This window comes from Gavia stellata, chromosome 2 (genome assembly GCF_030936135.1).
Source record: "Gavia stellata isolate bGavSte3 chromosome 2, bGavSte3.hap2, whole genome shotgun sequence".
Classification (NCBI taxonomy): Eukaryota; Metazoa; Chordata; class Aves; order Gaviiformes; family Gaviidae; genus Gavia; species Gavia stellata.
In genome coordinates, this window is record NC_082595.1 from 18,358,875 (window position 1) to 18,384,055 (window position 25,181).

The following is a 25,181-nucleotide window of genomic DNA, read 5'->3' on the forward strand; positions in this document are numbered from 1 at the left end:
CAGTGCTTTCCTCTTTTCCCTTGCCCTTGTTCAAAAATGAAAAAAACTTAAGAGGAAAAAGAAACCCCCCTTAAAAAATGATTTTGTACCTTTTCACTGAGACATTCTCTCAAAAAAAATGGGAGCATACGGAATCAGCCTTCATTTATGCCTTGGTAGGTCACTAATTTACTCATACAGAAAAATCATGTTCTTCTGATGTCTAAGAATTTTGATTAAAAGAAGAGATTCCACTGGAACTGTATAAACTGCCAAGTGGAGATGGTCTGCAATATGGGCTGAACAACTGCGTTTATCACCTGTGAAATCTTTTTGTGCTAGCTGTCCTGAACTCTTTTCTATACTTCCTGTCTGAGTGTATTTGGCAGCCATAATCAATATATTATTCTTCCAGATAGCTGCAGCTTCTGTTGGTCTAATGATGATTTTCAGACAGCCTTTCACATGTTTTTCTCCTATTTAAGAAACTTTCTCCTTCTTAGGTCGTCAATTATTAAGAACTCTATTTAGACCAGTAACATTATGTTTCTGGCTATTCTTCCTAGTGAAAACAACATTTATAATAGCAGCTGCAACAAATAAAGGATTTGGGAAATACACAAATTCTTATTTAGGGAGGAACTCCTGTAGTGTTTTGTTGCTTTGAGATAGATAACAATTAGATTAAGAAGTGTAACTTAGGCTCCAGCACGTTTTTGGACCTTTCCTGAGCTTGTATTTCTTGCAAGAAGCACCCGATTTGGATGTTTCTGTCAATATGGCTGTGCTGCAGGTTCTCATTTGACTAGAAATCACCTTCTTGCAACGGTTGTGTGAATAGATGTAATCGTTTAAGTCACAAAGCTTCTATACAGTTTATTTGATTTCCGCAAACACAGGTATATCCTGGTCCTGGAGAAAAAGGAGACTGGGTTGTATGGCTTGAAATATCTCTTGTATGTATTTTCCAACATCAAAAAAACCACTGATGCTTTACCAAAACATGATCTTGAAAGATATGTTATCGAATTCCTCTTTTACCATGCCACAAATGGGCAGCAACAGATGACCTGGCATTAATTCCTTGGTAGTGTTCATGTGATATCACAAAGCATCTGAAGTCTGCTTATGTGGTTTATGATGTCACAGAATTCCTGGAAAAAATTATTTCTTTGTAAGTAACTGCAGCTCATCAGTTGTTCTATATATAACCTCCACAATAGCAACCATCTGCTGGGAGCCAGGCCACTCCCCTCTTTCTTTTTTTCCTTCATCACATCAAATTAGTGTGAGGATGATTTCATATGCATATGGTTTGAATAATACTAACAAAGCCAAAATGAAGTCTGAAAGCCACTGAAGGAAACTTTTAGTAGGCTCTGAGACACTGTCCAGAAAAATATGTTTATTTGTTTTCAGTTTACAAACTTTCTGAACAGCTGTATGGTGATGCTCAGAATTGCATATGTAAGATAGCAAAAAAAAAAAAAAAAAAGCTTATTTTTTGGACTGAAGATGCTGACAAGTTGTCATTTCTATTGCTGTGTGCTTTGTATCTACTTGTGTGGTAAAAGTAGCAAAGTGTGGGGGATTATGACTGCAATTAACATTTCAGAATCACATCCCATTTAACAGTTTGAATTTGTATTGCCTTATGCTTCCTGCAAGAGTTCTAACAGAGCTTTCCATATATGGGAACTGCATAGTGGAGATAGAATTATATTGTAAAAAGGAGTGTTGGTGTATTGATTAAAGCATGGTTCTACTCTGACGCCCATCTTAAAGAAGGGCCAGAAGGAGGATCCGGGGATCTACAGGCCTATCAGCCTGGCCTTGGTGCCGGGGAAAGTTATGGAGAAGATCATTTCGAGTGCCATCACGCGGTATGTAGAGGACAACCAGACAATCAGGCCCAGTCAGCATGGGTTTATGAAAGGCAGGTCCTGCCTGACTAACCTGATCTCCTTCTGTGACAAAATGACCCACTTAGTGGACAAGGGAAAGGCTGTGGATGTAATCTGCTTAGGCTTTAGTAAAGCCTTTGACACCGTTTCCCACAGCATTCTCCTGGAGAAACAGGCTGCTCATGGCTTGGCCAGGTGCACTCTTCGCTGGGTAAAAAAACTGGCTGTATGGCCAGGCCCAAAGAGTCGCAGTGAATGGAGTGAAATCCAGTTGGCGGCCAGTCACAAGCAGAGTCCCCCAGGGCTCAGTTTTGGGACCGGTCTTGTTTAATATCTTTATCAATGATCTGGACGAGGGGATCGAGTGTTCCCTCAGCAAGTTTGCAGACAACACCAAGTTGGGTGGGAGTGTTGATCTGCTCGAGGGTAGGAAGGCTCTGCAGAGGGATCTGGACAGGCTGGATCGATGGGCCCAGGCCAATTGTATGAGGTTCAACAAGGCCAAGTGCCGGGTCCTGCACTTGGGTCACAACCCCATGCAATGCTACAGGCTTGGGGATGAGTGGCTGGAAAGCTGCCCCGCAGAAAAGGACCTGGGGGTGTTGATTGACAGCCGGCTGAAGATGAGCCAGCAGTGTGCCCAGGTGGCCAAGAAGGCCAACGGCATCCTGGCCTGTGTCAGAAATAGTGTGGTCAGCAGGAGTAGGGAAGTGATCGTGCCCCTGTACTCGGCACTGGTGAGGCCACACCTCAAATACTGTGTTCGGGCCCCTCACTACAACAGAGACATTGAGGTGCTGGAGCGTGTCCAGAGAAGGGCAAAAAAAGCTGGTGAGGGGTCTGGAGCATAAGTCTTATGAGGAGCGGCTGAGGGAACTGGGGTTGTTCAGCCTGGAGAAGAGGAGGCTGAGGGGAGACCTCATCGCTCTCTACAACTACCTGAAAGGAGGTTGCAGAGAGGTGGGTGTTGGTCTCTTCTCCCAAGTGACTAGTGATAGGACTAGAGGAAATGGCCTCAATTTGTGCCAGCGGAGGTTTAGATTGGATATTAGGAAAAACTTCTTCACTGAAAGGGTTGTCAGACATTGGAACAGGCTGCCCAGGGAGGTGGTGGAGTCACTGTCCATGGAGGTATTTAAAAGACGTGTGGATGAGGCGCTTAGGGACAAGATTTAGTGGTGGACTTGGCAGTGTTAGGTTAACAGTTGGACTTGGTGATCTTAAAGGTCTTTTGCAACCTAAAAGATTCTGTGGTTCTAAATATTAATTCTGTTGTGGATTTTGAGCTGGAAAAATAAAATATCCAGTCCTGCTTCACAGAGCTGCAAGTAGTAAAATCATAGCTCTCCTAGTAAAATAAGTGAAGCTGGCTCTGATTATTCATGGAGACAGAATTGCTGAATAAAGTACATTTTAACAGCATCTAACTTTTTCTTAGTATAACTGCATTTTAAATATGTTTGGGAGTATTTTCTTGCTTTTCAAAGCTTGACAGGTCTATACCTTTCCCTGAGCCTGTTTATTTTCATTCCCATGCTACAAGTCACTGCTTGTTCATTTGTTCAGCTTTGCCTCTGAAGATAGCATATCATGTGACTGCACTCTACTCATTTCACACGATTGTGAAATGATCCTTAGAAACCAGGCAGTTAAGCACAGCCAGTGGCTTGCCTATATTATTCCAAAATTCCTCATCTGTATAAACTAAGTGATCAAAACTCTTCTCCGTCTGAGCTTGGCTTTACTAGGTAAAGCAGCCCAAAATAAAATAGTGCTAAGGCTTTAATTTCATTACAGAATTTTCACCAACAACTACAAGCATACGCTATTGCTGCACACCACCTACTTGTTCACATGCTGTATGCTGCCATTTTCAATTATTCTAGCAGAACTGCTTCTACAGCTGTGCTATGACTGAATCGGGAAACTGATCCAGGTTAAATACCTATGGTTTGCAGACTTTTTTTCCTTCTTTTTTTTTTTTCTTTTTTTGAGCTGGATCAGTTCCCAAAAACAGTTCAGTTGTGCTGGCACAATTAAGGCTGGAAAAAAATATTGGGAAATTGAAGAGGAGACGATTCAACCAAGAGGTATAGCTGTTCATATTATTCCTATTAAAGGAATATTCAGCTTGCAGTCTTTCTGTTGATAGCCATCCTTTCTGGATTAACAAGACAACACCTTCAACACCTGCAATGGGCAGGGTATTCTAACATCTAGAATGTTCCATACCAAAGCAGGCTATGGAGAAAAAAAAGCAATATGTTGGTATATCTAGTCTGAATCACAGGGTATGTCTAAGTAAATAATTACTCTAGAATAACAGAGGAATAAAGTATAGAAAGAGATTAATGTATACGATTTAACCAGGATTTTTTAATCTTCTTTTTAAACAGCTATATATAAGTATAGATTTAGTTGCTAACTCAATAATATTTATTTATTAATTTATTTCACTACCTTATTTTTCTGCAAGTCAAGTATTTATGGCCTGATAACATACTTGTAATTGTTTATAAATAAAAATACTATTTGTATGGTAAATCTTTAATTTCCATGTATATTCTAAAGCTTTAACCATTTATAAAATGAGGATAACAAGGAATCATTTTAGTTTTAAGTTTCCAACAACAGTTTGATATGACTAAACAAAAGAGGCTTTAGACGCTTAAGGATTTTTTTAACATGTTGCTTAAGAAAAGAAAGGTGCATGTGTGATGGCATATGGTTGTTTGAAATCTAAAATATTTGAGAGCTGTTTAAAATTTTCTGTTCTGCATTTCAAATATATTTGGAACAGCACTAAAGTCATACTAAAGCTGAGCATCTTTAAAAATTGATGAAGAATTTCCATATTTCTAGTTAAGGAAGTATGGTAGCAGCTTTTTCAAATAAATATATTTAAAGCTAAGCCTTTTATGAAAACTCTGTCATGCCCTGTAAAATTCTGATACCAATTTTGCCAAGTTACATTTTTTCATAAAAGTAATGAAACTGTGAAAGTCTAAAGCCGTATAGAAAGTTCTAGTCTTAGTTACAGTGGTAGCTATCTAGCCAAAAAAACCCTAAAAACGGGCTAACCGATGGGGAAATTGGTAAACTCTTGGAAATCAGGGATTAGTAAGTTTCCCTCTGATCATGGTGCCCTTTTCTAGCAGTATTCCTCAGCATAGTAAGGCCAGCTTCTTTGCTGATGCACTCACTGTTAGAGTATCTTGGAACAAGGATAGTTGCTTGATTGCTTGCAGTACAATTTGTCCAGATTAAAGTTATCCAAGTATTTGGCCAGAATGTGAGTGCCAGGTAAAACCTTTTGGGTTCTGCTTGCATACTTATTACAGGTGTAATAGCTAAAAAACTGGATAGGTGATTTCAGTTTCCAGATTTTTGAGCTATAAAAAGCTAAATTTATTTATTAAATGAACATTGAGGACACTTCCTTTGTTTTCATTGTAGACACCAATGAATCAAGCCTCAACCCGATCTCACTGCATTTTCACTATCCACATCTCCAGCAAGGAACCTGGATCTGCAACTATTCAACGGTCCAAGTTACACTTAGTAGACCTTGCTGGATCAGAACGTGTTGCAAAGACTGGAGTTGGAGGTCACTTATTGACAGAAGCCAAATATATCAACCTGTCGTTACATTATTTGGAACAGGTAAAATTGCAATAGTGTGAAACATTTCTCCCTTTACCACATTCCTGTTTAGCAATGTGCAATGTTTTGGAAATCTTTATTCCAATAGTTAGTCTTAGGTCTGTGTATTTATTGCAGTTTTTTAAAATGCTTGAGTTGGTTGCTCTTAATTTGAAATAAAATATTTTAATTTAGAAAAAGCTTAACAATTAGACAGTAAGGTTATAGTAGATATACAAGGTAGTGTTTCAAAAATATTTTTCTTGTTTTATTTGAAATACTAAACATATTTACAAGATTGCATCTGTATTTCTGCTAAAAATTTTCTTTGTGATCTTCACCCCTTTCGACAGCTGGAATCAGGATGTATCACTCAAGAATCATTGAACTAAAGTGATTGATTTTTATTTGGTTCAAGCATTGTGACATCATAAAGTCTTAGGCTCTTCTCTCATTTGTTGTTTTATTCCTCTCACAAAGTGAATCTTTGATCTCTTTGAGACAGGAGTTATGTTTGTTAATGTATTTCTAGAGTAGCTACCATAATTGGTTTTATACTAATACGACTCATTTGCAACTGTAATAATAATAATAATAAATCTCCACAATTTTTTGTCATTCATCTGTTGTAAATGAAAAAGGTTTAGCCTGTTGATTGTTGTGTACTAAATTGATTGTTGTATACTAAAATCCCTACCGTCCTTGCACTGTTGCTTTTTATTTTTCCTCTTTGGAAAAGGCAAATATTGAGGAAGTAGGTTCATGCTGCCTAATCTTACTGACTTTTTTTTTTAAAAAGAAATGAAGAATGAGTATGATAGTGGCGGTGAATGGAAACTTTAAAGATTAAGCATTCCAGTAAAAAGGTTTGGTTAACAGGGTTTTTAATATTATTATCGTTAGGGATTTTTTATTATTTTTCCTCCACTGATCTGATATAATAATTTTCCCTTCAGGACTAGAAAAACAAGATGTTACATCTTAGGATCCTCACAATTTCTGTGAGTGTGATAAGTGTGATAGTGAAGGCTGTTCACACTCACTAATATCTTCTTTTCTAGTATCTCTTCTTTTCTTTACACCAGGATTGTAGGCATTGTTTATATTCCATAACATTCCTTCCTTTCAGGTGTTTCTTTTCAGCTGAGTATTTATGCCATTGCTAAAAGACATTTATGCTTATTCATAAACACTTACTGCATGTTATGTTTATGTCTCCCTGATCTGCTGTGATGCTTTGTATTCTAATGCTGTAAAACTCCAAGCAAGGGTAAGAAACACTTGGCAATCAATGAAATCTATTTTGTGGATGCTGTGCTATTAAGTTGCAATCATTGAAGATTTTCAAGTGTGGATTCCAGACCTCACACCTGTAAGAGAAATTAAGTTCTTTCTAAGTTTGAATATATAATATTGGTTTCACAATACAGTAAACACTGTTCCTGTTGTCAGAAATTTTGGAGTTTTTTTGAGTTCTGCTGGAGAATAGAGTATTTTTTCCTAAGGCTTTCTTAAAAACTTTTATGTACAACAGTAGCAGGTCTGTGAGGCCATCATTTAGTGGAAGAAATTGGGGGGGGTGGGGGGGAGGAGAGGGGGAGAGAAAAAATATGATTAACTCTGAAATTCAGATTGGTCCCTTTTAATTTATACTCCAGTATATGTGTTATTTAGAAAAATTTACAGTTGAGGAAATCCATTAAGACAGACAATTGTGTGGGTGTCTATGTGTGAAAATTCTTTAAAATTAAGATTAGGAAATATAACCAATTGTTCTACTTACTGGGAAGAATATTTTTCTTTTTTGTTTTGTGTGTTTTTCTGTTAACAAGAACAAAGGTCTTAAATTTCATTAAAACTAATCAGAGATATTTCCTCTGTCAAAAGAAGCTTAAGGCACAGCAGGTGGCAGTCAGTCATTTACTATTACACTGAATTCTTTTCATACCCCCCATTTGTTTAAATTTTACCTTGAAGTAAAATGTCTGTATTTCAGTTGTACTCATGGGAATCGATAAGGGTAAGTGATTCTAAAATGGACCTCTTCAGAGTCATACAAATTGTGCTCAGGATCGTTCTTATTTCTGTATGATTTTTATGTATTTGTAATGCAACATTGCATGAGCTTTTGTGAGATTGAATTTAATAATCTGTGTAGTGTGTCTTGAGATACTCAGGTTTGAAGTGCTGTAGAAGTGTAAAATATTAATGTTTTGTCATGCAACTTTTATCTACTATTTTAGAATAAATACAGTTGGAGATAATCACTTTGGGTTCTGTCTGGGATTGCATATCATTAATAAAAATGTTTTAGCTGAAAAAAGACCAATGAAGACAGTAAAAAATATCTTTTTATTCAGTGGGAATTTGGTCATTCAATCCTGACCTTGCAGTGACTAATATTAAAGTACAAGGATTCCTCAAAATCATCTTATTTACATACTCAACTATTCAGTTATCTACTGGTGTGTTAGTGTTGGGTTATGCCATTTCTAAAGACCTTGCATAATAAAATAGTCATGTAAAATTATTTATCTCAAGATGACTCATTAATATCCACAAGGTGCTAAGAAATCTTATTGCATTTTTTCTCCAAGTGGCCTATATGTCCAGAGAAAAATGACAATGAGATAGTCTCATGCAGCTGATCTACAATGGCAGTAGGGACAATTCAATTTTAGTGTCCACAGCAATTTGATACATCGGTGCTCTTAAAAGTCCCTACTACCACACCCGCATATCTTTTGTTGTCCTTAAGACGTAGTAGCAAGTTCTGGAATTACAACTGCATTTTTGTGTGTGTGTGGAGATATTCCCTTCTGATAGGGTATCCTGAACCAAATTTAGAGTTACAAATTAGTAGTGATACAGCCACATGATTTGACACTATAGTGGAATTAGAACTGTATGTATTTCCCCAAAATAATAGACTATAATATTCCCACTGCTTTGATGAACATGCCTATTAAGTGTCATTTAACATGTACTCCGTTTAGAGAATGCTAAAAGATTTTATTGATTAGCAAATGATTGCTACCCATACCTGCTGAAGTTTTTACTAATAGAATTTGAAATCACTGCTGGCCACCAAATGTTAGGTCTATTCACATCCTACAGAAAAGGTAATTTTCTGGTTTTGATATTTCCTAATTAACATATACAGACATTAGAGTAACAGAAAAAAACAGGAACTTTTTAATAATTTAAAGTGAAGGCATTTGTTTTTGATTAGTAAATCACAGATTTTTGGGTGAATTATTTCCAGCAAGGCCTGTAGTATATATTTGAGACAAGCATATGTTGTCCAGAAAGTAAGAATGCTTGTAATTAACTACAAAACACCAGCAGCAGAGTTTGGATTTTTGGCTGTGAGGACCAGAACTTAAGCTGATAAACTTTACTAGAAATGGGAGGTGGGTTGGGAGACTTAACTGATGAAAATCTGAAGAGTGGGGAGGTGTGGGCAGGAATGTGGAAGGTTTTTGCATATGGATCAAAGGCAGTGTCAGAGGTCTTGTGGCTGTGGAGGGACAGGAGAAAAAAAGAAGACCTCTGGAGCAGGCATATGGCTTCAGAGCATGTGATACACTAAACTGCAAGATATAGATATAGCTGATAGCTCTGTACCCACAAGTGATGCACCCCAAAATCCTCCTCTGTTGAGGATGCTCTGAGAACATGTCCTGGCTGCCTGTTGGCATGAGATACTGGTGCACATCTATTCCCTGTATGAAGTTACTGCTTGCACACAGGATGTGGACAGGAACAGGGATTCTTGGGCACACTTCAGATCATATCATAACCACTTGTGAGTCTCAGGCCTTCCTTTATGCTTAACAATATTTCCACATGTTTCAGTGAAGTTATTTGTGAGTGATTGTACTTGTACTATGCTATTATGTTTCATATAGGATGCAATTTTACAAAAAGTGACAATATTTCTGACAGCTTCAACTTTTAAAAAATTCATTAGTTCTTAAAGTGGGTTTTTTTAACTCACTCAAAATGAAACTTTCTGCCTTAAATTGTGTTGATTTAAATCATCCTATTACAATCCTGGTTCAGTAATATTCCATAAGGCCTTTTAAGCATAGACCTACCAGTATTTAAAGAAAACCAAACCCAAACCCTTTTTCAATATCAAAAAGATAATAACACCTTCTTTTTGATCACGTAAAAATGAGACAATTTTCTGATTATCGCATTTGGCCGGCTGTTAGAAGATCCAGGTTCAGATCCTGTATGGGTGGTCTCTGTCACTTTGCAAAAGAACGTTAATTTCCCTGTCCTTCAGATTTCTCCTCGTTCTATTCCAGATTCCCTGATTGGATTGTAAAGATTGATTTAATGATTTAGGTGAGGTTTTACTAAAGGGACTTAAAGGCATCATCTTCTGTGTTATGTGACTCTGTCACGTAACAATACAGTGGCTTCTGCATCATGAGAGCTGGTCACATAGCTTTTCGGTGCCAGTGTGGAAGGGTTCAAATTCTACCTAGGCTACAGACTTCCTGCATGAACATCAGAAAATATTAACTTCTCTGTTACACAGTTCCCATTTCTAAGGGAAATAACATATCTTCCCTCTGGCTCTTTTCCCATCTTGTCTATACAGTTTGTAGTCTCTGTGTGGCAGAGACTGGGAGTCTGCTTATTAACATATACACTAGACTACTATGAGGTTTCTATGCAGTATTATAAAGTAACAGAGATATAACATATTTCCATCTAACAAGTTGTAATATATGAGATTTGAAAACCTTGATCCAGGAATGAGTTTCCAGATTCTTTTAAAGATAGTAATTTTCATTTTATGCATTCATCCCTACCAAGATTTATGATAATAAGAAATTTTAACTTTCTGAAGACCATTAAGAGAAACTAGTGCCAACAAAAAAGTTTCTACTAAATTTTCTAAAATAACAATTTTCTTAAGTGCAGCATAAACAAAATATATACTGGTGTGTAACACTTATTAAAGGAAAAACAACTCCTAATCATTTAGGATAGCTTGCACAACTCATATAGCTATAGCTTTTCAGTACAGTGCTTGGGCAGCTAACAGTTCAAATCTTTTATATCACAACAGGTCATGGGGTAATCTAGCTTTTTATTTAATAATAATTAGGTCCCATAATGTAAACAACTGAGAAGGGGAACTGAGAATAGTAGGTGTACCATTTCCTTTTTGGCCAAGGCATATATATTCTAAACTGAATTATTTCTTTCCAGCAGTACATTGTAATCATGCACCCTTTTATTTGTGTTTTACTTTTGAAGGCATTTTCTCAGAAATAAATGTATTGACCCCTCTAAGAACCATGTGCTTTAAGAATGCGTAATTTTAAAAGCATGCTGTAGCAAATATTAAGAATTTTTTTTACTTGGATACTATCCATACTTTATTATTATGAAAGAAAAAATACAAGAAGATTTTCAGTAAGGTCCTGTGTCTTAGGAAAGTCTGTGGTTTTTAGTTTATTGTATTCAGTTTCCATGTTGCTGAGAGACTGTAAAGCTAAGGTATGATAAAATTAAATTTATTTGGTCTTTCAGGTCCAGCTCCTACAAAGACATATAAACACACTGAAATTTAAGTTGAAATTATTTCAATAAAATCAGTGGGTTGGCAGCTAACTGGGTGCATGAACGTAGTTTTGATGTATCAGAAGTTTAGGTTCCTGAGCAGATTGGTTTTGTTCTCTTTCTGTGTCAATCAGTGATAGACATGTAAATTTAAAAGTCTTTTCCGTTTTTATTATTGTTTCAGGTAATAATTGCCCTTGCAGAGAAAAACCGGTCCCACATTCCTTACCGAAACTCTATGATGACCTCAGTGCTAAGGGACAGCCTGGGAGGAAACTGCATGACTACCATGATAGCAACGCTCTCTATAGACAAAAGAAACATAGATGTATGTTATTTTCATCTGTTTTCAGCAAAAATGTTTTCACTTCTCTAAAGATCCTGCTCTTGACTTTTATTACAGTTTGCAATTCAAGTGTGTATGCTTTAATTCTCACCCTTACAAAAAAACGTTTCAACTTTGTTTCCAGGAGATAATTTTATTGGTGGAAATCACAGTAAGATGTAGACAAATCCTTTAGGAAATGTGCTTTTCTCTAAGTCATCTCCAGTCAAGGAGCAGTTGGGAAACAACTTGCACCTAGTAATGAACCATTTTATTTTTTTTTTAAATTTACTGTTTTCCTGATGAATAAATCTTCAAGTTATGAAAAGGCGTTTCCAACGAATTTTCCACAGGACATATTGGTAAGATCTATAAGTAGATTATGGATCACATTGAAAGCCTTGGCAGAACTTCTGTAGGCTTCTTTGGAGTTGAGCTTTCATTGAGTATGGTACACAACTGGAGAGTTCATAAGGGGGGAGAAGGAATTGGGTGGGGTGATTTGGGATTTTTGGAAATGCTTTGAATACTTTTATCTCCATTCACCAATTTCCTGCACTGGAATTATATGTCGTGATGTTTTCTTCTCATTGTTTACCAAAATATGTTGCGATGTGAATACATAGAACCCTGCTCAAAGCCATTTATACTCTATTTATTTCCTGATTTTCCATAACACCAAAGCATTCTAATGTGAATAAACAAGAAAAAAAAAACTATTAAGCCTAAAACGGTTCTGAAATACAGTGGAAAGCATTATACTAAAACCATACTTCATCTAGTTGAAGACTTTTTTTTCTTTAGAAAATGGACTTTGCTGTTAAATGAAAACAGATCGTTCAGACTTGTAAACATGTAATTATGCAAGCATGATGTCTGGTTACAAATGCAACTGGATGAGTTTGCTAATGAATTTTTTTTTTAGGCAGGTGAGATAGGCACCCTTTTGTGTATCAGTTCATCAGGTATATGTATCTCACATTGCAGTCTGGGTTTCTATTTTGGGAATATTTAGCCCAAGCAATTATCCAGAGTAGGCTACTGACAGTTTTCTTGTTCTTGCTTTAACATATACCATCTACATAGCAGACCTTCTTCTCCAAAAATAAATAAAAGTCCCTACCCTGCTCCCCAAAATCTGATATGTGAGACTAATATTAGGACAGATGTTAAGTCAATTACTATACATTAGAAAATGTCACAATTAGGATAGCTGCATAATTTTAATTTGGAATTCTGGCAGTTATTATACATAGTTATGTTTGGTTTGCTTTTGTTTGTTTTTTTCCATTGGATATACATTTCATTCACAAAGGAAGCACAAGACAGAATTGCCCCCCAGTATGAACTGAAGTGGTATGATAAAAGCAACTTTCTTAAGGACCTAGCTTTGTCTCTTGCAATGAAAGCAATGAAGCAGAGAATTCAAAGTAAGAAAGAGCACTCTGATGAAAAGGACAAATAGAATATCATCCTAGAGAACTAGATTATATTCCTACTCCTACCAAAGAGTTTGTATACAAATTCTCACATCACCTACATCACATTTTTTGTGCCAGTTTTGTGGAGTGCTTGAAAGAAGTTGTTGATTCTGAATGATAGATATATTAATTATTATAGCTGTAACTGAAGTTGAATGAAAGCTGGTTTTAACAAAAGATCATACAATAATCAAATATAATTTTTTTTTGGTACTTTTGATGTCAGTTTCCCTTCTGTTAAATGTAGTCATTCCACCTACTTGCAGCAAAGCAATACCTAGAGGGTTAATTGATTAATTTCTGTGAAGCCCTCAGGTACTGTAACAATAAGCATGGCAGAAAAAATGATTAGGAAATTAGTAGCTGTCAGCTTTGATTACCATTTTGATGGCATAGAATAAATAGATCGTAAGCTTACATATTGAACATTGAAGACTGAATTGATTAGCTACTCATTAATTTAACATATGCTTTACACTGAACAGGGCAAAGAAGTCTGTTGGAAATATATATATGTGTACTGTACATATAACTGTATTTAATATATGTATAGAACTTAATTAAAATCACATTATCTGATCATCACAGCAGAGAAACTGTACAGCAGAGGCAAACAGAGAGTCCAGCTAAGACTATGTGCAGCTCTCTTAATTGTAAGGCCTTCCTTTCCTTTCCTTGAAAACTCTTCTTTGATTCTGTGTGTATATATTGTGTCTTTGGCAATAAACACTAGTATCTTTCATCATGTAACCCTAATTCATATACCACCCCTCCAAGCACTGAAAGAGACAGAAGTCCTGTGGAAAAAGGAATGTATGATAATATATTTAAATTGGTATTTTCATATGTTGGAGGACTAAAAAGTGCAGAATTACTTTGATTCTGAAATACAAGTCTGTAGCAGTAGTAAAGTTCTCTTAATGTAGGGGGTATGTTTAAATTCTTACATTTTAAATGCAGACTGGCAGATATCAGAAAATTTTATCATACAGTTTATCAAGCATCATTGGAACTTCTAAGACTACTGCATGATGTTTTATTCTTTGAGCTAACTGAGAACAACTGCTGGCTTTTTATTCATTAGATAGATTGGTTCTCTAGCAGATACTGGCATGTAACTATTGGCTGATCTCAAAGGATGGAACAATACTTAGGGATCCTCTATTTCATTCTCTGCCCTAAATGGGAGTACATGCTGGTTGTCACAGAGCTTCCTGCACAACCTCAGTCTTGTATCTTCTTTCCCCGCCCCCCCCCCCATCTTCATCTCCTCCTGCACCTCCTCTTAGCTCATCTGACAGGTTTATAACTGGTATCATAGTTCTCCTGTATGCCTCCTAGTTCCAAGTCTCCCAGCTTGTTTCTCATTTGTCCACTCTTCTTCCCTTCATCTCTTTTCACAGCTTCTTTTACATATGCTTCTCTAGTCCCATTTTCACCAAAAAAATGTTTTTAGTTAATTGTTCTCTTTTTCTCATCATTCAAAAGTTTTTACCTTCTGAATAGTATGGCTTTCTTATCCTTTAGTGCCAGCTGGGGACTCATTTGAAACATAGTTGATCAGGGGATTGACTAGGTCAATAAAATATGTACTATGATTTGACAGTTTTCTATGTCACTGTCATTAATATGCTAACATAATTTCCCTTGAAATTGTTGTTTCAGAATACGAAATGGTAGATTAGTTCTGTAAAATATACAAAACCCAGAAACAGTTTGATGACTTCATTAGCAGTCTGTTCTACTTACCTGGTGCAAAGCTAACTGAAATTTATCTTTTTTCTCTGTTTCTTCCCCTCCCCCGCCCCAGGAATCTATATCAACGTGCAGATTTGCACAGCGAGTTGCTCTTATTAAGAATGAAGCAGTTCTTAATGAAGAAATTGACCCCAGATTGGTGAGAGTTGACTGGGGGCAGAGGGAAGGAGATTGCTTGTTTTAAGTTTTAATAATCAATAGCAGTCAAATGGAAGTTGAGGATTTTATACTGACTCATCCCATTAAATTGTTTTTAGATGCAAGTTCCAATTTTTTCTATAAAATAACTACTATTTTTATTTTTTTTTTACCTAATTATAATTAAATGGATGTTTATAAACCCCCTAAAGGCTTTCTCAGTTCTTAAGGCATCTGAGGAGCAATGGTCACTTTCATTATCATCTTTGTGTTGCTTCTTTTAGGGTGTTAGTTTCTAAATCATAGTCACAGATAATTGGATGTCCCTAAAACTTTTTAAAAATCTACTAAGATTACTAGTCACTCGATGAAGGCACGATGCTGCACTGAAACAGTTCATATATTACAAAGCTAAGAAACATACAGATACAGTTCTTCCTTGAGATTGGTCCAAGGAACATTTTAGCTAGGAAATTCTGTAAAGTTACCATTAGGAAAAAAGGAAGCCAAGTAAATGAGATGTAGAAATAGGATTTCCACACTAAAGCATTAGGCTGATGTTCACATGCTCTGCAGGATCATTTAGCAAGTAAAGCAAAAGTGGACTCGTGAGAGTTAGAAAACCATCCCCTCTTGTAGAAAAGGCACGGGCACACAAGTACCTAGACTTTATATGTCTCTGTGGTCATTGTGGAATTTGTTGCCCATCTTAACTACCTAAAGTATATTCCCAGGGTGCAACCTGATTATTCAGTAAAGTGCTGGACTTACAATTTTTTTCATAAAATCATATGCCATTTATTTGCAGTACTTATCAGCTGTAAGTTGAATGCATGCTTTATAAAGGGAGTGCATAATACCTCTTGATAGATCTGACTGTTGTGTAAGCTTTATTCTTCATAATGGAGACTCACTAAGAAGATGAACTTGTACCTATTGTACTTTTTAAGCAAGTCAGCTTTGAACCTCTCTCACTCATGACCAAAGGATGTGGTTTAAATTGAAAACGAAACTGTCAAGCCTGAATTAAATCTAATCTCCTCTGGCATTCATTTAAAAATGAAAATATTATGCTTCTGTAGATTTTTATTTGTCTTAATAATACTTGAAAAATCAATCTTTTATCCATATGCTGAAAATGGTATTTGTCGGGTTGTCAGATTGAGGTTAATCATGCTAACAAATTTGAACGTTGAAGAGGGATGGTACTATCAGTTCAACTTTCTGCCTTTTTATACTCCAGCCCCAAATTTTTTTTTATTGACTCAGTAGTTGGCACAAACTACATCAGAGTGTGGCACCAGAGTCAGGCAATGGAAAATCAGGTTAAAATGTTTGGCCTGCAATATTCTTGACGCACTCTTTCAACATCTGTAATTGACAGATCACCACCTTAATAGATTCTTAAATAAAATATTTTAAGTTAGCCTTTCATACTCTATAGCAACAAATGTATTACCGGTAAGTTTAGAGTTAAAAGAAATAAGCATATGTATGTTTAGAATATTTTGATTTTTAAAGTAAAAATACCCATTCAAAGTTTAGGAAGTCACGGTTAAATTTAAACATCAAAAGAAATACAAATGTTTGAAGGAATTTTAACGTCCAGTCAAAATGTGTTGTCAATTTCAACGATCTTATTTCTAGAAAGTACGTGCAATCAAGAATGATTCATTTTTTCCTTGAAAACATTCTTCTCTTGGAAACTTATTTTGCACATGGAATCAGTCTACTCATATCCATCTAAAAATATCATTGGACCCCTGATACATTTGAGGCATTATAAGGCAATGCGTCATTAAAACAATCAATCGTAAAGTATCCAAGAACTTGCTCATTCATGTTTTAAACTTAGGGATTTGCATGTTGTCCCTGCTTTGTAGAATCTGGCCTTGCAAGGCAAATGATTTGTAAAATATGGTTTTATACAGACATTTTTTCTAAAAGGGCTCCAATAATGAGCTATTAGAATTTTAAAATCTAGTACAGTTCTCCAAGTCACTTTCTCAATCATTACTATTGATTACTGCAACTTAATTTCATTATGTTGATTTGTACTATTAATTTGTTGTTAGCAACTGATACATTCTACAATCATAGTATGCTATAATTCTGATAAGAGTGGAAAGTTACATGAAAAAAAAAGAAAAGTTAAGAAGTTAAGATTAAAATACTAAGATATTGTTTTGGAATTTCTGTTTCTAAAGGGAAGGTAAAAAAAAGTCACTTTTGGTGTATAGTTATCCTTTCTCTAACAAAGACATCAGTTCTATTTTAAATGTGTTTTCATTGCTAACAGGCAAAATTAATGAGTCAGAAAGCTCTTTTTATTCCTATAGCAAACAATTTTTCTCTTTTGCAAATAATCTTTTGAACTCTCTCTGTACAGCCATCTCTTCTAACACATAGAATTTACTGAGTTTGGAAGACTTTTCTTGGTTTTTAGAAATGGAAAAGGAAAAAAAGTGCTTGGTGTATTTAAGGCATTTGGCCTGTTTTTAAAAAAGAGATGTTGTTTAAAAAAAGAGAAAACTAAAGTATAATATTTCCCTAAACTCAGCCTTCTAATGCAAAAATCATAAACTAGCTATTAATTTGTAGGTGATGCTTGGTTTATGCCTTGCTGTTTGTAGATGATTGTCCAGCTGAAAAAGGAGATCCAGGACTTGAAGGATGAGCTGGCGCTGGTGACTGGCAAGCAAAGAACATCAGAGCTTTCACAAGAAGAGCTACTTCAGTAATGGCTTATATTGTTTTCATTTTCTTCTTTTGTGGTGATACTTTTCATCAGTTTCTTTATTGGCATAAATATTTAAATTCATCTCAGAGTTTTAAACTTCTCTGAGTGAATAATAAAGTGAAGTTAGGTGCCAGGTTAGAATGGCAGTTTTCCATGAAAAGCTGTATGAGGCTGTTGGCTGTGTTTTTGCAGCCTCAGCTTTGAGGAAGTGAAGCAAAGTAAACGCAAAGGATGGGAATGCCTGTCAGATGCCAGGCAAAAAGAAGTGTTGTATAATAGTGCAGAATAAAAAACCAGTCTCTCTCAAAACTGGATATACGATCTGAGTAGAATTCAAGAAATATTTTTTGTGCTGAGAAGTACCCTGCTGCAGTGTTAGTTTGACATAGTCCAAGAGAAACCTTGCATTTCTGTTACACAATTAATCAATGTCTTAAAAGCCAAATATTCAAATTTTTTACTGAGCATGCTATTGAAAATGCATGGTTAATTCACATAAGTGTTGTAACATCTTACAGCTTTTTGTAACAGATCAGTACAGCATGTAAGAATTTTCTATGTATAATGTAGAAACACTCAGGTCTAAATGTTCACGATAACTAAATTCCTAGTTTTGAAAAATTAATTGATTCTGTAGGATGGACCTATTTAATCTCTGTGCCTCATCTGTATAAAGAAAATAGTAACTGCCTAAAGATTTTGTTTGGTTAGTATATTAATGGCACCTAAGTTGAAGCTGTGAGAATTTTTAATCTTATTTTAATTTCTCTTGGAACTGGTCCAGAAGAAAACTACCAGTGCTAACAATTTCCCTTGACATCCAGGAGATTCTGGAGACATGAGGACAAGCTGCTACCTTGAACCTTGAGTTTCTCATGTAGATTGTTGTCATTCTTAGTTCTTGGTTTTGATTGTTTTGTTTTGTTTTAATTCAGAAACTAAATGACAACTGTATCAAGGATGAGGAGCTAGATAGCATTATGTATATATTTCCTTTACACCACAAATCTGAGTCATTTTCAGCATAGGCTGTAACCAGTATAATCTTCTAACCAGAAATGTCCTCTCAGTTCCTACTGGGTTAATATTTATCTATCCTTCTGCCCAAAAGTATGGGAGTCCAATGCACCAAGAACGTTACACAGTAGCACTGGATGTGACAAAATCAAGCCATAGAAAGAAAATGAAAGAAACATCAAGAACAGAGAAGTATCTTTCGTTTTCTTTATATGCAAAATTAAATGCCCTTATTAGCTAGTTTCTTTTTAACCTGACAGAACTAGTCCTTCAGATGACTCTCAGTGACTTTATTCAGATATACTTAAATAATCTGTATATTCATTTAAAAATGTACTTTCCTAACGTTATTGTAAAAACCTGTCACATGAATTTTCCAGTGTCCTCTTGTTTGCTATGCAGTTTGTATAGGGAAACTGGGTTTTTGGAAATCATTTGGGATTTTAGGCCACACCCATGAATCTTACTTCCTGAGAATTCCTACCTGACTTTTTGCCATGAAAATGGCAGTCTTGTAAATGGGAATGGGTTCACAGTTGATGGAAGTTTTTAATATGAATATGCAAAGGAAAACCAGGAATGTACCATCTGCATACAGTTGCACTATAGTGTACATCTGTGAGGCCTTATTTCAGAAATGTGTGACTAAAAAGTTTATCATCAATTGTATGTTTTTCCTTTTTATTTATATAGCAGAATATATAATGTATTACATTGTCAGAAAAGGTTGCTTCTGAGATCATAGCAAGGAATTTTGCATCCCATTCCTCCAGAAAGAAGCAGGGAGGAGACTAATGAGTTTCTACCTGTAATAAGATGCAGAAGGAGAAATAACTTTCAAGGACCTCAGCTATATTAGGACAACACAAAATTTTAAGATTTTAAATTTTTAATTTATTTATGTTTATTCAGGCTTATGTAGCACATGCATTCATTGTTTCAGAAATAAGTTCTTTATTGCAACAAATGCTCTGCAATTAAAATACAGAACAAAACTTAAGTACTGTTGACTGAGATACTTGTCCTGCAAATGAGTAACAAACAAGAAGGACCTCAAACAATTAACCTCGTCAGTCATAACTGCCATATGATGGCCTTGTTCAAAGATCGTTATTTTTAATATAGACTTAAAATGGAAAAAAGAATTGGATATACAGAGTTTTTTAGGGGTAGCATAGTTTCAAGCAGAGAACAGAAGATACTACTGGATAATAGCTGTCTTATACATGAGTCAGACTGTCCTATTAATAATATATACTGCCATTGAATGGAATATTGAAAGATAAGTCAATCTTTTTTTAAACAGTTCAAGTGAGGGAAAGTATCACATGTCTGGTTTTATGAGTTTTGCATTTGTACGTGTTCTTGCAAGCAGAGTGTTCACAGATAAACAACTGATGTGGACTAAACACCAAAATTAAAGTACAATGAAATGATAGTATAAAAAGCCACTACTTCAATGAAAATACCTTTCTGTGGTTTTGAACACATATACATTTTGAGCTCGCTTTAGTATGGTGATAATATTTTGACCATGCTGGTTTACATGTGTCTGAGCCTCCTGTCCATAAATGTCCTGAGCATTTATGAAAATTAACAGATAGTATCTAAGCGTTCTGTCTCCAGTTAGAGTCTATCAATGCATAACACAGCAAATCTTTATGACAATTGTGTTTATTGAGACTGGCCATCTGAGTTTGGAGCTACTCATTATCTGGAGAATTTGTTCACATTAAAGAATAAATATACAAGTGAGTAGTCCAAACAGAAGTGTTGACCTGGATGAGGGATGATAAAATCATGATTCACCATTACTGGAAAATGTCTATGTTGTGGTTTGCATCTAGTTTTGCATCTATAATGAAACCTAAATAATAATACTTATCAAGAGACATATGGATCAGATTGTTATGACAGATAGAACAGGAAAAGAAACACGGTACAAGTGATGATGCAACATACTGTGTTGCACTTTATTTGGAGTCACCATCCAAGAATGGTTCTTAGGGCAGTGGTACTATAGGGGATTCCAGACAACAATTTTTTTTTTTTTTGATTGATGCTTTTTTAATATGCTCAGAGATGAAATTATAATTAGGGTCATTATGGATTTCAAATAGTATTTAGACATTTCTGCTTAGTTAGAATATCTTCTGTTTAAATTCGAATAAACTGTATCTCGACATGTATATTTATATGTATACATGTATATAAATAATCCAAGTTTACATAGTTCTTTTCGAAATTCTTAAGCTTTAACAAAAGTCTTACTGTAATTCATTTTATTATAAATAAGGTAATCGACTAGTAAGGAAAAGTGTTACTAAATACAGTCTCCTTAAAAATAGATGTGTTTTAATTCTTCTTATTCTGATTCATCATACGTATTTCAAGGGACGTCAGAGCAAAATTAATCTTCTGAAAGCCTTCTGTGCCAATTTTTTTATTTATTCATTGATTCTGAACACAGATGATCAAAGGCACACAACATGTCAATGAAAAACTCCATGCACTAAGTACATATTCATTTTGTTCTTTGCACAAGTCTTTATCTCAGGCACTTTTCAGTAGAAGATGGATGCCAGAATGAAACTGGGTCCAGTGGTACATGTGTAGATCCAATAATATTATTTTAGTTTAGTAAAATGATTATGGTAATGCATAGGTTTTTTTGCTCTTGACATATGTTGCAGGAAAAAAGTGTTAGTGATTGCCCTGGAAATAAGTATTAATATTATGTTAAAATGATATTTTGTATGTTTCTTGACTTACTAAGTCAAGGAATGCCAAACATTTCTTACGCTAATGAGGTTCGTTCCACTTGTTTACTTTCAGGGCATTCCAAATGAAGCCAGTGGGCTACTCAATGCAGCTAAAATTGCTAGATGTTTGAAGTTAGTATGTGAATAAGCCGTAGTTCATTCTTCATTGTTTTTTTTCTCACTTAAATCAAAGAAGTGTCTTCAGGGATTATGGGTTTTTTATTACTCATTTAATGGAAGGAAAAAGCATCTGTCAAATAGGCTTTCCTCATAACCACTACAATGTCACATTGTCATTCACTAAGTTTAAAACAAAATGGAAAACAAATGCTCTTGACTTTTCTTGTGAATGCTAAATTATAATACAACAAAACTTATCAGTCCTGTGAATAAAGCTACAGCTGTCTGGAATTCTTACTTCAGAATTCTGTGTTAAATGGTAAGCATTTACATTACTATGTCATATTTTTTATTTTATTATTTTATTCAGATAAATGTTAAACATACATGAATTCTGCTGCTCTCATTTTGTTTATTTAAAAAAATAGGATAAAAAATTCAGCTAGACTACATAAGTGGTTCAGAACGTAGTTCATAAAATGCTTCCAAAATCTGAATTGCTTGCTTTGGATCTTACCATCTACTTCCTCAGCTGTAAAGGGCTGATCTCTAAATATTTCTTTGAGCTGGAGAATTAGTTTCTTGTTTAGGGGAAAAAAAAATGGAACACTTTGGACTATTTTTAAAAAATACAGAAAATAAAATCATACATCCCAAATAGAAGGAAACTGTACTCTCACAGGCTTCTGTATTATGCTTTAGAATAGAATTAAATGTCATTCAAATGATTTTTTATTTATTTTGTGTGTGTATGTGAGAAGCATGCCAAAAGTAAAAGGCAGAGTCCTTTTTGTTTGAATCGTTTGCGATTCTTTTTTTTGGTTATAAATGAGCTCACTAGCAATTTACAACGTGTGCCCAGAAAGTCAGGATTTCAAATCAAGGTCCTGTGTTCCAGAGCACCCACGCTTCCAGAGCCTTTGCCAGTTGGAATTCTCTAGGAACAGGACCGGAAGCACTAGCTTAGCACTTTAATTTATTAATAACTTTACCTTATTTCTTTCAGATACATATATTATTACAGACACTTCTATTTTTCACTTCAACAGTCATACATTGTTCATCGTACTCAAGTCCTGGATTTCTCATTACTGCTTTCTGTCTTTCATTTTTCTGTTTCAACATTGTGACATCTGTATGCTATCATGGTATTAACAATATTGCACTGTTGTACAATATAGAGTTTTAACAGTTACTCATACTTAAGCTGTTGAACAAATGGTTTCATTTACAAAGCAGAGCAAATGTTCTTATTTGCTGATGTCAGTGTTCAGTTTCAGTTGCAAGGTGGAAGAAATAGATGCATATCACCTTGCCTTATGTCAATGCAGCTTTGCAGACAGTGGATTTGTGTAGAAGTTCGCAGACTGTCTGACATAAGCTGTGTAGGCAATAGTGAAGAGAAGAGAAGCTACCTAAACTATAAAGTAGTCTTAAAATGTCTCACATTAACATCTAGCTTAGATGCCTCATTTAGAATGCTATTAAATCAATGTATTTCTCTAGAGGGCATTTTTTTCTCTTACATGTTATAAAATCTTTAGTGACAGCACAGGAAGTTCAGATGCCTAGTGCAGGTACCTATGCTGGATGTTTAAAGTAAGTGTAAATACTTTTCTTTGATCGTGCTATTTTGGTACAAGTTCACTGATCTAAGAAGTAGAAAAAAATTCTTATATCATTTAAACTGATCATCTTTTACATTGAAACTATTAAGAGATAATTTAAAGTTCTTTGCAAAGATTAGCAGGTTTGTTTTGCCATGGAGGGGAAAAAAAGCGGAGACTCTCTACTATGTCCTGTTTTCTAATGTTCAAAAGTATGCCAGTCATCTAATGTCACATGGTTTCAAGAAAGATAATGGAATATAGTATAACTCATATTAGTGAGGTGTATGGAGAAAAGGTAGCATAGCTGAATTTGATTATCGAGATGTTTGAAAAAAATCTTGGAGCCAATTTCCAAATATGTATGTACAGAAGTGTCTGATCATAGCAGCTTTCTGAACCTCTCTGAAATTTGTTGAATGCTTGGTCAGCTGAGTTGCTTCTGAAAATACCACTAAATACCTGTTTGCATCTTTTGGCACTTTAAATACTTTTTGAAAACCTTTTTCTTCTGAGCTTTTACATATAATTAATAATCTGTAAGTGACACTTTACACAATTTTTTCAAAACTACCTCTCTCTTCTGTACTGTAGGAATGTCTTAGTGTTCATCTCGATGAGTTCTTTTGACTTCCTTGAGTAGTTTTTATGTTCTTTCTTTTTATTTCAAGTTCTTGCTACCTTTTCCTTAGAGTTATTTAAATTTTTCAAATGTTGATAAACTGAAGCTTAGTTTTCTCTTGCTACTTTTAGATGTACCCTAATGATTAGAATATGACTACTGTTATGGCCACAAATATTAGCTGGCAGTGAGTAGCATTTCTTTATGTATGTGCTTTTGGTTTGTTATTATAAAGTGCTGTTTCATGCCAGTTTGAATTTAGGTAATCTTTTTAGATGTCACCGTATTGGCTATTTAAAGAGGCAGCATATAAATCCTAATTGTTGCCTATAGTATTAACAAAATGCACATGGTAGTCAAAAATCTATTTGTTTCTACTCATTATCAATAGGGAAGAGTGTGCTTTAGCTCTATTATCAGTTATTTTATAAGCACCTGGCCCCTGCTGAAAATATTAGATAATTAGGAATAGAAAGTTAGGAAAGACCGTTTGGTCTAACAAACATGTTCATATTGGATCAATAAATACTAGCCAATATTCAATATTTATGAAAAACAGTTTAACTCCATACATGTAAATCATTGGCCATATTGCTGTGTTCTCTATTTTCATCTGTTCTTTTTACATTTCTAAATATGAGAACTTAAAATTTTTTTACATTTCTAAATATGAGAACTTAAAATTTTTATTATGCCCGTGGCTCTTTGGTTTTGGGTTGTTTTTTGTTTTGTTTTGTGAGATATCATGACTTCCTCTTCAGGAACATTACTGTATTGATAACATTATTCAAATCTTACTCACGTGCTTTATTTTCACCATTTAAGAGAATAGCTATCTATGCAGGCTTAAGAGATACTTGACAGTTTAAAGGTCATCATATTTGCTTGTGGAAGTATCATACGACACACTTCATTATACCGACTCAAAGGCCAGAAGTTTTCCAAACTTAAATATATATTAGAAAGCTCCAAAATTATCTTTAAGAGCTTTGAATTACAGCAGCAGTGAAATTTTGAAAATCTGAAACATTTGTTTTCAAGAATAATTTAGGTTCATAGTACTTTGCTTTCAGCTGATTTCCAATGATATTTCTGAGGTTTTCCAACTCATTATCTGAGGCTTTTAAGGAATTTAAGTTAGCGTCTTGCAGGATCAGTCCAAATAAATATGTATAAAGTCATTGGATTAAAAATTCCAGACTTGTACATGATTTCCAGAGTATCTACATGGTTCACATAATCTAATATGCTGTGAATCTTTTAGATAACTTGGTATAATTGCCTATTTCATGGGTGCACAAATTGAGGTACAAACAAAGGAAGTGAAATGTCCATGGATTTCAAACATCAGTATTAGGATTTACATTTCCTTATTCTCATTCAATTTTCTATTGCCTGGCTATATGAAACAGTCTGATCATTTCTGGATTATTTTTTGTCTTTGAATAATCTACTATGAAAACAAGAAATTGACAATACTAGAAAACTACCCCCAAAGTT

At 34.9% G+C, this 25,181-nt stretch overlaps 1 protein-coding gene across 1 annotated transcript in view; it reads left to right on the forward strand.

Moving 5' to 3' along the window:
* KIF6 (kinesin family member 6) overlaps positions 1 to 25,181 on the forward strand; it is a 173,044-nt gene that overhangs the window by 40,567 nt on the left and 107,296 nt on the right. The window contains 4 exon segments of the mRNA XM_059835476.1: positions 5,340 to 5,546; positions 11,296 to 11,439; positions 14,728 to 14,814; positions 17,447 to 17,550. Coding sequence (XP_059691459.1) covers positions 5,340 to 5,546; positions 11,296 to 11,439; positions 14,728 to 14,814; positions 17,447 to 17,550 — 542 coding nt within the window.